Source organism: Vitis riparia, chromosome 4, assembly GCF_004353265.1.
Source record: "Vitis riparia cultivar Riparia Gloire de Montpellier isolate 1030 chromosome 4, EGFV_Vit.rip_1.0, whole genome shotgun sequence".
NCBI classification, from domain to species: domain Eukaryota; kingdom Viridiplantae; phylum Streptophyta; class Magnoliopsida; order Vitales; family Vitaceae; genus Vitis; species Vitis riparia.
The window spans coordinates 4,561,178-4,577,771 of record NC_048434.1 but is presented as its reverse complement, the minus strand read 5'-3'; the positions used below and the strand labels follow the sequence as shown (position 1 = coordinate 4,577,771).

The following is a 16,594-nucleotide window of genomic DNA, read 5'->3' as shown; positions in this document are numbered from 1 at the left end:
AAGAATATACATATTAAATTTATTTTGTAAATGTAATTGTGTAGACCCTTTAAATGGGGGGACCTTTCTTTTGTTTTGAGACACCACCTAGGGATGGTTGAATATTTCGATCTTTTTTTTCGTGGGGGGACCTCTTTCTGGAGGAAAACTAGCTGCGTGGACGTGTGGCAAAGGGCATGGCTGGCTATGGTGGTGGTTGAGGATGACATCTTTCCTGAGCAATGCACATTGGAGCGAGTAGTGTGGCTTGCGGGGGGAGAAAAAAACAGGGGTTTTGAGAGATATTAGAGGAGACTTCTTTTTTGCTAGAGGGGGGGGGGGGGGGGGGGGGGGGGGCGGGGAGACATATGAAAAGGGGAGCAAGGGGGGACGTTTGGAAGATAGCTAGAGATTTTGGGAAAGAGAATAACACAGGTAACATAGGTATAGACTCTACAAACTGGATTCCTTTATTTTTTTTATACCATTTTAGGATGTTTTCTATGCATGAGGAGATTTTCATTCTGATACCTGAGTGTACGTGTTGGGGATTCATGTATTTTTATGGAATCTGAGCTCACTTGCACCTGCACTATGCTTGAGTTCCAACCTGTTTTTTGAACTTTGTTTTGAGTTTTTGTATGTGGCACTGCCATTCATGTCTTGTTTTTTACTTTTTGAAACCCCTTTGAAATTCGTTTTGGCCCACCCGAGTTGATTGGTTGATATAAGAAATGAGGCGTGTATGGGTTCATCTCACTCCCGTTCTTGGTGCTCTGTTCTTGCTGTTCCTCTTGAAAGTTTCGTTCTCAGCATCACCACCAAAAAGTCTCACCTTCATCTGCACTCAATAGTTCCTCACCCCCCACATAACCGTGCCCATCCTCAGAACCCGTCATCATTCACCCTACATACCATCCATTCCCACCACCCATCACACCCGCCTTCATCTCATTTCCATTATTCTCCACCTGCATGGAGGCCCATGCACATAGCCACCCTCATCCTTTCACTTTAGCACCCACCGAGTCCCTCGTACCCATTCTTCTCTCTAAATCTCCATACATCACAACCACCGTAACCACGCCATACTCACCATGGTTCAAAGTCGCAGTATCGGTCATTGACTCAGAGGGTCACGAGGCATATTGGTATCGGTGTCTCGGTTCGGTATCGAGCGATACATAAAATAAGATAATTAAAATTTTCAAAAAATTATAAAAATATTATATAAATTAAAAAATAAAATAGTTATAATTAAATAAGTTGAAAATTTTAATAAAACAATTTTTTTTTTCACATTTAGCTCAAAGTTATTTATGATAATATTAAAAATTGAGGATTTAATTATCACTTTGCCATATAAATATTTTAATTTATCATTAAACCTCATATATACCTTTCATGTCATTTTACTTTAGCAAATCGAGTACTTAATTTTCCTAATTAGTTATTGTTAAATCATATTAAAGTGTTTATATGAAAGGTATTTTCCATGTAAATTGGCCTTAATTCTCTGTGTAAATCCGTATAAAAGGCACTCTTTTTACTTTACTAATTTAAACCCCCAATCTCCCGTCCTCGCCACCATTGTTATCAAGACCCACAACAGACAACACCACTTGCAATCGCAAATTTGTAACCGTTCCTAACATGGGAAGGGGAGCAATCTAATTGTGAGGGGTTGTCTTGTCAACGTCGCTAATGAAATATTCAGTCCACTTGACAAGTCACCACCGTCGACACCAAAGCTCCACTCTTCGGTAATGCTCGATTTTGAGGAAAATCAGGTAAGTAAATCCTAAATCATGTCCTCATCCTTCGATGGTTTCTTCGCTAATTTCCAAACGGGTCACGGTTAGGGTTTTTTCTTCTTCATCTTCTTTGATCTTCTCATTGATGGTTTAAAATTTCAAAATAGGTGTTTGCTTTTGGAAGGACAATCTCTGATTAATTTTTTTTTTAATTTTATGAAAATTTTGAAAATTCTTTATAATCTAACCGAGTTAACTCGGAAACTCAAATAAGTCAGTCAAGTCTAACCGATTCCCAGTCGAGTTCGTGCATTATACCGTGTCTGGTATCGGTCTCGTCGTGGCAGGTGTTGAGGCGGATACGACTCGGCCGAGTCGTACTGAACTCGGTCGATACTTTGAATCCTGATACTCACCTCATATTAATCTAATCCACCCTTCATTCCCCCGAGCCCGTCTCCATATCTGCCATCTCCACGGCCTCTCCTTCATTGACTCCATATATTCAAAGCCATCAGAAAAACCCTCTTTGCCTCTGTTGCGGCTTTAGAACGTCTCTCTCAAAGTCTCAAGATGTAGATCTTCGTCAAAACCCTTACCGGAAATACTTTTACTTTGGAAGTCGCAAGCTCCGATGCCATTGACAATGTGAAAGCAAAGATTAGAATAAGAAAGCAATGCCGAAACACCGTCCATCTTGCACCAGCTCACCGGAGGCCGTCCTTCGATCCCGATTGTCATGGTGGGGGTTAGGTTCCTGGGCGATGTCGACATTCCCATGACTTGCCACGTTAACGGCACCTCAGTCGCTCTTCAGAAATCTGTCGGAGCTCTTATGTTTCATTCTTACATATCTTTTCAAAATTTCGATTTCCGAATTTAATTTCCAATTTCAAAAATTCCATTATTCACGTTCATTTATTTAATTACTATTTTTGTTATTATTATTATTTTATTTATTTACTTATTTATTTAAAATTTTATTTCTAAATAATTCTTCAAATTTCCAAATTTAATTTCCAAGTTCCAAATTTCCAATTTTCGCAATTATTTATCTAATCATTATTATTTTCGTAATTGTTATTATTTTGTTTATTTATTTATTGACTTATTCATTTACTTAAAATTCTATTTCTAAATAATTCTTCAAATTTCCAATTTTCAAATTTAATTTCCAATTTCTAGATTCAATTTCCAATTTTCACAATTAATCTAATCATTATTATTTTCATTATTATTATTATTCCCTTTATTTGTTTATTCACTTATTCATTTATTTAAAAAAATTTCTCTAAATAACCCTTCAAAATTCCAATTCCCGAATTTAACTCTCAATTTATGAAATTCCAGTTTTCTAATTCCCGAACTTAATTTCCAATTTCCAAAATACCATTTTTCACATTTATTTTATTTATTTATCTATCTATTTATTATTATTATTATTATTATTATTATTATTATTATTATTATTATCATCATCATCATTTTATTTGTTTATTTTCAAAAGAATTCTACCTTCGATTCGAACGATTTCCAAATATTCCAATTTATATAATAAAATTTTCACAGTTTCTACTTCTCAAATAATTGTCAATTCCAATTTCTTTCAAATTTAGTTTCCAAATTTCCAATCCTCAAATTTAATTCTCAAGACTCCAATTTTCAAACAAATCCTCGAGACTCCAATTTTTAAGCAAATTTCAAAATTCCGATTTTCTCTTGAACGGTTTTAAGTCTACTCTGGTTTCCAAATAATCTCTAGTTCTTCTCGATTCTCAATAAGCACAAAGACAATTTTCATAATTCCAAACTAATGGAATTTGTGCGATTAATTCATACAAGATCGATCGGGCATTGGTGAGGGCCCAACATATGTGATTTTATGATTGATTGATTGATTGATTTGATTGTTATACGTGATGGATTTGTTCTGTTCTATGATATGCTTCTATGTTTATTCACTAATCTTTGCTTCCAAAGAAATAAATTAGTTCATCACTCAGGTACGTTCTTTGCCTCTTATATTCATTTGGGTATTTTGTTTTAATTTTTCATTTGGTATTCAGTGATCTACTTATCAATTGCTATGATTGTTTCATTTTATTAGTAGAGACCCCTTTTTGAGACTTAGAGGGGTGCTACGGTTTTTACCGTACCTTCCCAATAAGTAACCTAACCCCAAGCCCCGATCCGATTTTTCACATACCACCTTTTTGAAAACAAGGTTTTCTTTCTTATTTTGTTTACCTTTTAAAAATAAAACAAAAATAAGTGGCAACTCCAAATCATTTTCTTAAAAAAATAAAATCATTTTTAAATAAAAAGCGAACTCCCCAAGTGGAAGCGCATTTAAAAAAAAATGCGGGGTCCACAAATTGATATAAATATAATTAAAGATAATATTTATGATTTTTTTTTTAAAAAAAATAGTTTAAATTTCTTTAATATATTTATATTTATTTATTTTAAAAATTAAAAACAACTTTTATTAAAACATGTATTAATACATTTTAAATAAAAAGTTAAATTAATCTACATAAAATAATTCATTTGAGATTTAGGTGATGTTTTTTTTGCTTGAATAAAAAAAGTCAAAATATTTGACTTTTTCTATTAAACTAAAAGTAACCCGTTTGATATCAACTTTTCTATTCGATCAAAAAACAAACACTACCTTAGTTTCTAAAATCTTATTACAAAATTGTATTTGCAATTTTTTCTATTAACATTAATTTATTTAAATAATTAAAATTACTAAAAATTATATTAATAATTTATCTTATCAAATTAATTTTAATTTATAAAATATTAAAACTTCATTAATTGCTTTTATATTTCAACAATTTTTAAATAAAATTATATTTTTAATATTTTAAAGTGATATTGATTTTTTAAAATATGATTAATGAGATAAATATGAAAAGCAGCTAAAAATAAAATAATAGTATAAATTTAAAATAAAAGATAAATTAGAAATGAATAATTAAAAAGTCGCTAAAATGGATGATTTTTTTAAAATAAATATTTAATTAGAAATGAATAATTAAAAAATAAAAAGGATAAATATTTAAAAAAAATGGCATTTTCTTTTTGGAAAAATGGTTAAAATCAGCGATTTTTTTTTTAAAAAAAAAAAATCGCCCAAGTTATAGTGATTTATCCGCGATAAATATGCGATTTTTTAAAAAATAGCCAATTTTTTGCGTGAGATCCTCCCACGCGCTTGCAGCCGCTTCTGAATTTTTTCGCCAAAAAATCAGCCCAATAATCGGCGGCCGTTTTCAGCCACCTCCGATATTCAATATTTTGCTTTCGGCGAAATATTCCAATTTTTCGAACCTTGTGTAGAACGCACATTTCTTAAGGTGATTGGTTATTTATTTTTATACTTAGATAAATTAAAACATTAAGATAATCACAAATTGTAAAAAATTAGTTTTTGGGTGTAATCATTTACATCTAACTTTTTAAACCAAAATCAAATGATAATGATAGTAATTCTTAAAATTCTCAAGTGTTAGGACAATAAGTCTATATTATTTGTTGGTAATTTTATTTCAATTTATTTTTTGGTTTAAAAAACTTTTTAGGTAATAATTTACTTTTCATTGAAGATTTAAAGTTATTATTCAATCAATCGAAAAGTTATAGGTAAGTTTAAAAATGTTTGATTTGTGACAAGTGAGATGTTTAAAGGGTTAAGTGAATAGTATGTTTTTATTGAATTAAAAATACTTAAATTAATAATTTGGAAAAGCAAGGGATGCTCAAGTGGTGGAGTTACTCATGCTCTTATCCAACGCTCAAGCACTCGAGTACTCGTCCTGAATCTACCAGAATTAGGCAGATTTTTTTTGGTATTTCAAGAATATTTTATTTGAATTTTTGTAAGCTTGAGCAAGCATCCTGAGAGAGTACCGGTCGAGTGTATTTATATTGTGGTCCTCAAAACCAACTAGTTTGGAACCATCAACACTTTGTTCGTTATATAAACTTGAGTCAACGATAGTTTGTGAGCATACATCATTAGGGAATTAGATATTGTTCTAAGAGTATGGGTGATGCCTTCTAGGCAAGTACTAAACATGGATGCATGCTTGTGTGTAAAGGTACAAGATATACATACTTATGAGCTACTTACATTGTGTTAATCCTAACTCTTGAATTATTAAATCTATGGATGACTTTTGTATTGAGAATATATCATCTTAGTAAGCTTGCATGGATGGTTTTATCTCTATTTTCGTTTTTTTACTTTTTCTAGGGACTAGTAAAGATAAAATTGAGAGGGTGATTTATGCCCAAATTCAAACTTATAAAAATGTTAATGGCTATGTTTTAGATAGAAGAACTTAGACAAATCACTGCCTTTAGCTTAGATTTGTACTAATGCCATATTTAAGTATAACATACAATTTTTGAGTGAAAAGTTAGAAAATGGAGAAGATGTGAGAGGTTTGGTACAACCCTAGCATGCGTGATGGAATGGAGGTATGAGTATGCTTAGGAGGAGACCTAATTAGTAGCTACAAAGTGCTAAAGAAAAGAAAATACAAGAAAAATCAACAATAGCATGGAAAATAAGGATAGCAACAAGGCGGGTTTGGGATGAGGCACCCTTATCTTATTCCTATCCCAATTATATAATCCTTCCCCATCCTTGTCCCAAACCCGAGCCGGGGTATGTTGATGAGTCCCCATCCTTGTTTATAGAAAAAATGATAAACCCATTCCCGCATATCTCAACCTAGTTATGTATTTCTATTTGGATGAGGAGGATGATTTCCCCAAAACCAAGGGCATTACATCAATCCACAAAATTCTTAATGAAAAAATTCACAATTTTCATACTTATACACTTTTCTTAAAAAGCAAAAAACACCACAAAAATTTGGAGAGACCACAATGGTCTTAAGAAAATATTGGAAAAAAAAAAAAATGGGTTTGAGACTTGAGATAGATTCACACTTGGAATAATATGGGATGAAAGTTGATTATCAAACCAAAACTAAAATTAAAAAGGAAAAATCATAAAAAAATTCCATAAAAATCAAATATTTCTACACAATCCAATTGGATAAAACCCTAAAATATAACTAGGGTTAAAAACCAAATCAAAACCCAAACCTTCTAAAGAAGAGAGGGCTTGAAATGGAGGCTTTGAAGGCTTTGACAATGAACATTGAAGTTGTCGCAGTTGCAATCGAGCCAATCATCGTTGTGATTCCACTTATATTTGAAGAAGAGAAAAGGGTTTCTTCATGAACGTTTCTTGATTTTGTTGCTCTTCCTGGCTTTATCCTTGAAGATGGATTTCTGAAGCTTGAAGTAGAAATGGGCAATATGTAAAATATTTCTACACAATCCAATTGGATAAAACCCTAAAATATAACTAGGGTTAAAAACCAAATCAAAACCCAAACCTTCTAAAGAAGAGAGGGCTTGAAATGGAGGCTTTGAAGGCTTTGACAATGAATATCGAAGTTGTTGCAATTGCAATCGAGCCAATCATCGTTGTGATTCCACTTATATTTGAAGAAGAGAAAAAGGTTTCTTCATGAATGTTTCTTGATTTTGTTGCTCTTCTTGGCTTTATCCTTGAAGATGGATTTATGAAGCTTGAAGTAGAAATTGGCAATATGTAGAGATGAGAGGAGGGCAATGGCTGGTATGAGGCAAATATGAAAAAAGACATTATTTATAATAGGAAGTTGTTTGATATTTTATTAAATTTGAATGCTAAATTTGTAACTTGGTAAGGCCAGTGGGGTGGGTTGGTACAAAACCCATCCCTGCCTTAAACCCGATTCGGGTTTTGAAAAATTTCCCAAACCCATCCCATCCTTGATTATCATTGAGCATAACCATCCCAATAGGGGTGGGGCAGGGTGGGTTACTCGGATAGTCCGCAAAACTACCATCACTAATGCAAAATCAGTGTGGACCATAACAAATCGATTAAAAAAAAAAATACAATTTCAACGATAGATGTTTCAATCAAGGTAGTGTGTCAAATCGGTTTTCTGATTTCAAATCAATTTGAGAATAACATGTGGAGGAGCAACCAGTATGTGGCATCAAAATTTTGATTTATGAGATCTTGAAACCTATTTGGGAGTTCAAGCTTTCAAGAGAATCGGTTTCACATCAAAATTTTAATTTCAGATATGTACAAAATTGATTTGACCTAGACTATTGCATTTTTCAAATAAAAAATTATAATTTTAGAGATTGTTTTAGTGAATGAAGGTTTTTAAAGAATACTTTGGTTTATGTGGCTAATGAAAATGTGTTAAATGTCATTTTAAGGTTATGATATAAATACTTTTTATTAGGTTAGGAAGGCTTTTATGCTTTTGTGTATAGATTTCATTGGACTTTTGTTCTTATTTACCTTTCAATATAGATTTCTTTAGTTTTTCTTATGGAATGTAAGTGTGAAAACTACCATATGAGAGATTAAGAGTATGCTTGAGAGTGTTTCTACTCAAAGTGTTTTTAGTCAAAGTGTTTTCTTATGAAGCATTTTTTAAAGAATTGTCTATAAAATGTTTCTCTAGGAAATACTATAAGTGATTTTTCAACACTATAAGAGTGTGTTTGACAGTGATTCTGAGAAGTGTTTTTTAACATTTCTAACATTTGAAAATTTTTATTTTCAAGTATTAGAAATGTTAGAAACATTTATCAATATTACTATCAAACACATTCTAACCGTTTTTTCAAATTTTTACAAGTGTTTCCTAAATTTTGTCAAATATCTAATGTTTTTTCAAAAACACTTTTAAATTAAAAACGCTTCTTAAAATCATTATCAAACGGGCTCTAAGGCACTGTTTGAAAAACATAAATGAATTGATGTGATACTTTTGCACAATCGAATTCAACCTTGGAATTTTCCATCTATTTCTAGATGCTTTTCTCTCAAACTCAATGCATACTAATCAAGATCATTACATGGATCTAATGCTTTTCCACTAAATTGGCTTCATTGTCAAATGAAAATAAGAAACCAAAATAAAGAAGAACAAATCTCTGCAACCTAAATAGGATATAGCTAGACTGAAGCTCCTGTCTTCAAATTTAACATCTCTAGGATTCATGAAACAGAAGTGTCTATATATATTTCTTCTGCATGGGGTCATTCTCATCTTTTCTGGAAGTTAAAAGCCCTGATTGAGTAGGCGAAGATGAATCCAAACAGCACAGTTATCCCAACTACGATGCCTGCAACAACTCCCACAAAGTCATTTCTATACCCAAAGTAGCTCCTTACGAAATCTTCTACTCTTTCCCCACTCTCAAGCCTCTCCTTTATGTCCCCAAATTGTGTGACAAGCAACCCATACAAAGTCCAAGACACCGGACATGACCAGAAGTACCATTTCCACCACACTGGAATCCTCTGTCAAAGGGAAAAAAATGGGAGGAAACAGGTTAGTCCTTATTAATTGTGATATCACCCGGGTAGAAATCGTTTGTACTTACTGTGTGCGGAATGATGAATCCCGAGAAGAGGTTCCATAATCCATAGAAAGCAGAGGAAACTATGCCGGAGATGTGTTGGTTAGGAGTAATGGCTACTGCCATCATCCCATAGAATGTGAAGTATAAGAAGGTGAAGTACATGAAGAAAAGATACCAGAAGAATTTAGTGACTGTCCACTCAAACCCAACCATGGCATATACTATAAGTCCAAAGATTATGGTTTGGATGAATATGTGTGGGAGCTCAATCATAACCTGCAGAGAAATGGGGATTTGGTCAGGGCCATTTCCTGTTCTGAAAGTCTGGAAAAGAAGCCTTTCTTCTTATTGCTTACCTGTCCAAAGGCATATGGGAAAGCTGAATACATTCCAGCTGCTCTTTCTCTGTAAAAGACTGTTCTCTCAATGGCTACAACTGCCTGTACAGATAAAGAATTTTGTATCCCAATGAAGATAACTGAAACATACATACAACCCATTGCATTGAAGAGATCCTGTTGCGTTTTCCTACAACTCCCAAAATTATAATCAAATTAGGACTGGAGATTAGAAACTATTCACTATCCCATCATAGGTATTAGTTATTTGGAAATTACCTTTTGGAGCCAAAATCCCAGAATATTGTCCCAAGCATTAAAGCTATGAAGGTTGCGAAGAACAATCTCACGGCAGTGTATGCTGGGTTTCTCCAATATGACCAGTGCTGTTTCCATAGGCAAGCCAAACATTGTGTGAAGAAAGATTGTGAATATTGAGTTGAGAAGTAAAGGTCTTTTGACCCTGGAGGGGGTGAACTCAGTTCCTTGATCAATGCCTTGTTTCTCCTGATGCATTCACAGTAGAGTGTTAATATCAAAACTGCAAAAGTAAGGCAGATCTTCAAGAATGTTGTCATTCTTCCCCTTGATTTTGCCTATTTCAAAACTTTAGAGCTCTGTTCCAACCATGACCAATTTTGAAATAGGCTTGAGAGTTTGATCCTCCTACCTATACAGTTCTGAGTTCTTGTATTCTTCAGTGAAGTTCACTCCTAGAGCTACCTCTTGTGCTGCCGAAGTCACCTCTAACATCCAAGTTGATGGGTTATAACCATCTTTAATCTTACTAACTCCATTAATTCCCTACATGATAAGATCCAAAACCATATGAGGAGAAAGTATAGGAAATAAAACCGTCATAGTATGAATCATGTCCCTGTTAGCCTCACCTCAAAGTACTTGATCAGATGGGAAGAATGGCGACCTATTGGGCCTGCATAAATTTCTTCGCCTCCCCGTTTCAAGAGAAGTAGCTGCAATTTGAGATTGAAATACTTAGTCCTTTCATTAAACTTGGAAATGAAAGTAGATAATTGTTTTTTTTTAAATCCTATAAAAGGACATCTCACCTCATCAAAGGCATCAAATATATCTATGCTTGGCTGGTGGATGGTGCACACCACAGTTCTTCCTGTGTCCACTGTGTTCCTCACTGTTCTCATCACTATTGCTGCTGCCCTGGCATCAAGCCCAGATGTTGGCTCATCCATGAATATTATAGATGGGTTGGCAACAAGCTCAACTGCAATGGTCAGTCTCTTGCGCTGCTCTGTTGACAGACCATTTTCACTGGGCAATCCAACAAGTGCTTCCCTCAATGAGTTTAGTTCCACAAGCTCCATAACCTCCTCAATGAACATCTGCAACCAATTAGTTGGAATACAAGTCAGTATCATCTGATATGCTTAAATTGAACTTCATCTTTTGTATTCTGAATATTTTGTCTTAGTTCCCTAGGCCCTTTATCAATTAGAATGTGAACCTTCCTGGTTGCTGAATCGACTTCAGAAGGTAACCGAAGCCATGCAGAATAAAGCAAGGACTCATAGACTGTAACGTGAGGAGAGTGGATATCAGTTTGCTCACAATATCCCAACACACGAGCAAAAGTTTCCTGTTTCTTTGGGTACCCGGACACTTTGATAATTCCTTCAATATATCCACTGGTTTTTCTTCCAGCCAATACATCCATCAGAGTAGTTTTTCCAGCACCGGTAACACCTATTAGGGCTGTAAGGATTCCTGGCCTGAATGAACCGCTCACGCCTCTCAGAAGTTCCAATCTGTCCTCAGTGATGCCTTGTGCTTTCATTTCCTGCATAGTATCAATCATCAAATAATCCAGAAAATGTGACGATTAGTTGGTTCTTTAGTATGAAAAATCCCCTACAGTCTATACCAGAAACATAGTTTCTTGATTAAAACTCAGAAAAGGTACCCGTGGCATGTCCACTGCATATCTGATTTCATCAAAAGAGATAGACAGAGGTTCGAAAGGAAGAACCATTCCCCTTTTCCTGCTCTGGTCAGCTTCAGTAATGGAGCCCACTCTTGCAGACAATGACCTGGATGATCCACTATGAATTCTTGCTCCCGTTTCTGTATTGTTTTTCAAATTGTATATGTTATGGGCATAAACATATAAATGTGAAGTTAATGACCAACCAGCAGAGCTCTTCCTACCTGGTGACAGCTCAATCAACTCTTCTGTTCTGTTAGCTTGTTTCTCAGTTAAGGTCTCTTTGGATAGAATTGGTTGAGACTTCCCAAATGCTGCAGCAGATTGATCAAATTATTAGAAAAATTATTCCATGTTTTGGGAAGTTTACAACAGAAGAAAGAAAACTTACGATTTAGATATGATAGAGCCAAAGTGAAGAGGAAATTGAATAGGAGCACATATCCAATCAAAGCTCCTACTCCCAGCCAATACCAGTGTGGTTCTGTGAAAACCCCACGAGCTTTCAAGACTAGAACTCCTAATGATTCTGTTGAGTTAGCCGGAACCTGTAACATAAAAAATTGAATGAAGTTTTAGCAGATAATGATCAGAACAATTTTCCCTTCATTATGAAATTGAAGCTTACATGTCTCCAGCTGTTCCCAAGGAATTCATTCACACTAATTGCATTCTGCCCATACATCAAAGGTGAGACCCAATAACCCCATTCCCACCATGGCTTCACATCATCTGAGAGGGAAGAAAATTGATTTTCATATGTGAGTACAAGTTATATTGCCATGAAGAAAGAACTGTTATTTGAATTGAACTCCAATTTTCCTTCTGTTTACACCTTTTGACAAGACAAATCCACCCAAAACCATGACTATAAGTAATGCAAATGAGCCAAATGTGTTTGCAACTATGATGTTCCTTCCCATTGCCGCCATCAACCGAAGAAGTCCTGAAGCCATCTGGTGAATGCATAGCAGTAGCAAATATTGCTTGAAGAACCTGCCATTTAGAACTTTGAATAAGTCAGGATACTAAAAATTTTAAACAAGAAGTGGGATCCTGATTTCCCATTTTGGGGGGTTACCTTTCTATGTTTGGATCAAAGCCTATGACATAATAAGTCATGATCACCCAGGCACCAACTTCAGCAAATGCAATTGGCATCTTGAGGATCCATTTAGGTAGAGAGTATGCCCAGGAGGGAAAGAAGAGAAGGTCCCTTTGCTTGTAAAAGACTGGAAGTTGGAAGATGGTCATGGGAAGCTCTGTGAATCCATTGAACATAATCATCAAGACTGCAAAGAAAAGGGCACCCATGAAAATCCCCCCATCTTCTACTGTATTTCGCGACATCTCAGTTCGGAGAAACGATGTCATGTTTATAAAAGCCACAATAATAAGCTGAAAAAAAAGAAAAAAAAAGAATTACAGTCAACTCTCAAAATGATTCTGAATTTTCATAGTTCATTTAAATCTCCAAAACTGAAAGTTTAGTGCATCAATTCTACTTACTTGGATCATTTTGAAAATATAGACAAATGAATTCCTCTTCATAAGCAAGAATTCCCTGGATGTGCAAGCTCTCAACAGTTCTCTCTTGCTAATACCATATTTTTTGGTTGTCAAAGCGGCAGGGTGGCCTTTGGTCTTATCGAATGGCACAGCAAGCTCATCACCTAGTTTCTGACCAATATGAAAGGATTGAAACGCTTCAGCGAATTCCTTGACAGTAACATAGCTATAAGGCTCGTCCTTACGCGCCCAGTACTGCTCTTGATCCTTCCTTGATGTCACCTATGGTGCAATGCCAAAAGAAAATGGTAAGCCCATTGAGTTTTAAAGATCAGGAATGGATATGAGAAGAAAATGTGATTCAAGTATTAGAATTACTTCTTGTAAGAAGTCAGCCACTCCTTTCCTTTCTGGACATTTGAAGCCCATGTATCCAAAGAACTCGAGCACATTTTCACAGGGACCTTGATACACAATTTTTCCATCAGAGAGGAGAATTATATCATCAAAGAGGTTGTATGTTTCTGGTGCTGGTTGGAGGAGAGAGATAAAAGCAGTTCCATTAAGAATATGGATGGACTGCCTGAGTGAATTTACAATCTGAAAAGCTGTTGAACTATCCAAACCAGTTGATATCTCATCCATGAAAAGTGCTCTGGCTGGTCCAACCAGTATCTCCCCTGTATCAAGCAAATGTAGCTCCTTGTTTTAGCTTTTTTTCAGATTCAAATTCACTGATCATAGGTAAAATGTCTAGAAAAATTTGGGATTCAGTTGAAAAGACGCAAAGATATGGTGTGTCACTTCCGTTGGAATAAATAAGATGTTTTATGCTTATCACCTGTTGTGAGTCGCTTTTTTTGTCCGCCTGATATGCCTCGTATCATTACATCCCCCACCAATGTATCAGCGCAGATTTCAAGTCCTAGAATCTTCCAAGTTTTCAAAACAGAAACAGAAAATTTTCAGATTTTTGTCATCTTTGAAAACATTTTCAGTATTCTGCATGCATTCAAAATTGGTACCTTGAGCATATATTCTGTGACTACACTGGTCTTCTGCCCTTCTAGTGCTGCAGCCTATGGATGAAAACATATTCCCTACACCAATTATTAAGGATTGCAGGCAAGAAAATATCAAAAAGAAAATATGCTGATGATTAAAATTTTAGTTCTAGCTGTGTTTTCTCAGCACCTTCATGTAGATATCAATATCAGGATCAGGCTTGATGTTTGCAGCCTTCTCTCTTCTTGATAATTCTGCTAACATATCTGAAAAATATCCAAATTTGAAACAAATTCATTCCCATCCACTGGAATTCTTTCAACCGAGCACAATAAGTAAAACTTCATGGCATTGAAACTGACCGGAAAGGCCTCCAACCCCCTGACATCTAGCTGAAAAATCTAATGTTTCTCGCACTGTCATTTCTCCAGCATGAAGATCATATTGACTTGTATAAGCTGAAGTCCTCTGTGGAACAAACTCATCCATTCCATGGCCATTGTAGGTAACTCTGCCCGAAACCTGAAATCTCATAAGTATCAATATCTTGTCACAGAATGAAAAAGTTCCCAAAAATTAGTAGAGATTGGAATGAGTTCTTCTTACCTTCAGATCTGAACCAAGTCTTCCTGCCAAAGCTAATAACAGTGTAGTCTTCCCAGAGCTTGGAGGTCCTAGAAGCAAAGTCATTCTACGAAAACCGGATCAAACCTATGAAAAATGTACTGGTTGGAGTGTCAATAATGAACAATTCTGATTTATTCCATGATTCTCACCTGCGAGGCTTGATGATTCCACTAACATCATGGAGGATTGAGAAGGGTTTCTTTCTACTAGGAAGAATGTGAAGATAATTCAAGAACCCCTTCAGAAAGAAATTATCTTTGGTGAGTCTGATTTGCAAATAAAAAGGTGGAAAGCATAAGAATTATATACATAAATCTGTATGGTCTGGAAGATGAACTACCTCCAAAATATTTGCTGAGAAGTTGAATATAGTGGGTAATGCTCTGCTTCCAACATAAGCCTCTGCATCAACTGTTAAGTGCTCGAATCGAACTTCAACCGTTGGAATATCAAGTCCAACTCTGTTTGAAAAAGCAAAAACAAGCATACCAAGGATTAAAATTTTCTAATTCATACAACCCAAAAGCAGGGGACTGAGAACATAGACACAATACTCAAGAATTTGAAACAATATGATTATCTGAGAACTAAAAAGATTTGAAAATTATTATTTTGATGAAAATTACCGATCAATCCGCTCCTTGAGCTTCAACAAGAACTTCTCATTATCATGCCCATCAATCGTCACAAGCCGCTGGATCAGATTCTTCCTCTCTGGCAACCCAAGGCTCTTTATATCAATTTCCCTTGCCTGGCCCTTTTCTTCAGTGAGGATGCCTCTCTGTATACGAAGGAATGTAGGCAGTTTCTCGAGAGCAGCCCATTTCAGGGCTTCTTCATCATCTTCTTCCCGAGAAGATCTCGAGAAAACTTCCACAGAGCTGTTCCTGAGTATGTTAGAAGCAGTAATACGTACACTAGTTACTCTGCTAATATCACTACTCTCCATTGGCACCAACCTATTCCACAGTACAGACTGTTTGGTTAATGAATTCTAGTGCTGATGGAACTAATCACTCAAATATGAATATCTTCTCTCTCAAAAATTCTCTCTGATTCCATTTTTCTCTTTCTGTTCCTCAGGTGGAGGACTTGTGAGAAAAATTAACTCTCTGTTTGTGGAGTTTGCTGCTAGATAGGCCTCATATATAGTTTTCTTTTTTTATAATCCAGTGATGAAAGAAACACAGAGAATGTTTAAAATATTGAAGGTGATGTGCACAAAAGAGAAAATTGAGTACTGAAGCTATTTTTGAATGGGCAGTGGACTTTGAACTACAAATCCGAAACAATCAATTCAATTCATCCAGGAATAAATTTGCTTCAAACTTTTTAGCTAAACCCAAATTAGTAAGAGCTAAAAGGAAAATTCAGATCTATATATATATATTCGAAGTAAGAAGAACAATGGTGGTTTTTTTCCCAACTCCAAGAATAAAACCACACTTGGGAATGAAGTCAAATCTTGGCTAAGCTGATCATCTCTTCAATATGGACCTGGAAGGAGCAGGGCAAAAGTCAAAAAAAAAAAAAAACGTTTAAAACAACTACTCAAAATTTTCAAATACGATATATTTAACACGTCTGCATGTGATCATGTATATGAAAATTAAATTCCTCATCTATCTGACCAGTTCAAAGCTCTGCTGATGCCAATCCTATTCTATAAACAAAAAGTTCACTTTCTCCTTGAACAAGATGCATTTTCTTGGAGAGCAAACAAAAGAATACATAGGTTAAGAGACATTTCAGCTGACTGCAGCCTCAGCTCAATTCAATTTCTTAGGAAAGGAGTTTGTTTGGACAATTTGATGTTGCCATATAACAGTTTCGATAGGTCAAAGGATATACCAAACCCTTGTTTAATTTATGTGGTACTCTAATTCAATATACTGAAGAAGACATAGGCCTACTTTTGTGCCAGTTCAGCTTCACTCAACTTGTCTTTCCCCTCA

At 35.1% G+C, this 16,594-nt stretch overlaps 1 protein-coding gene across 1 annotated transcript; it reads right to left on the bottom strand.

The window, feature by feature from the left end:
* Positions 1 to 8,615: 8,615 nt before the first annotated feature.
* LOC117912030 (pleiotropic drug resistance protein 1-like) lies at positions 8,616 to 16,215 on the bottom strand. The gene is made up of 24 exons (XM_034826452.1): positions 15,266 to 16,215; positions 14,980 to 15,100; positions 14,789 to 14,877; positions 14,619 to 14,703; positions 14,375 to 14,534; positions 14,202 to 14,278; positions 14,033 to 14,086; positions 13,849 to 13,939; positions 13,386 to 13,687; positions 13,008 to 13,289; positions 12,580 to 12,896; positions 12,334 to 12,494; positions 12,127 to 12,230; positions 11,890 to 12,046; positions 11,723 to 11,812; positions 11,478 to 11,638; positions 11,022 to 11,354; positions 10,609 to 10,899; positions 10,429 to 10,512; positions 10,209 to 10,342; positions 9,818 to 10,045; positions 9,557 to 9,728; positions 9,222 to 9,476; positions 8,616 to 9,138 (listed from the first exon to the last, which is right to left on the bottom strand). Exons 1-24 carry the CDS (start codon positions 15,586 to 15,588, stop codon positions 8,881 to 8,883), a joined length of 4,329 nt encoding a protein of 1,442 aa, XP_034682343.1. The 5' UTR covers positions 15,589 to 16,215; the 3' UTR covers positions 8,616 to 8,880.
* Positions 16,216 to 16,594: the final 379 nt, after the last annotated feature.

Excerpts from the sequence above, each read along its gene's own strand:
- LOC117912030 (XM_034826452.1), bottom strand. The coding sequence starts at position 15,588 with ATGGAGAGTAGTGATATTAGCAGAGTAACTAGTGTACGTATTACTGCT. Across the intron at positions 12,897-13,007 it reads ATATTTTCAAAATGATCCAA|CTTATTATTGTGGCTTTTAT; the intron begins GTAAGTAGAATT and ends CTTTTTTTTCAG. Across the intron at positions 10,513-10,608 it reads TATTTGATGCCTTTGATGAG|CTACTTCTCTTGAAACGGGG; the intron begins GTGAGATGTCCT and ends CTCAAATTGCAG.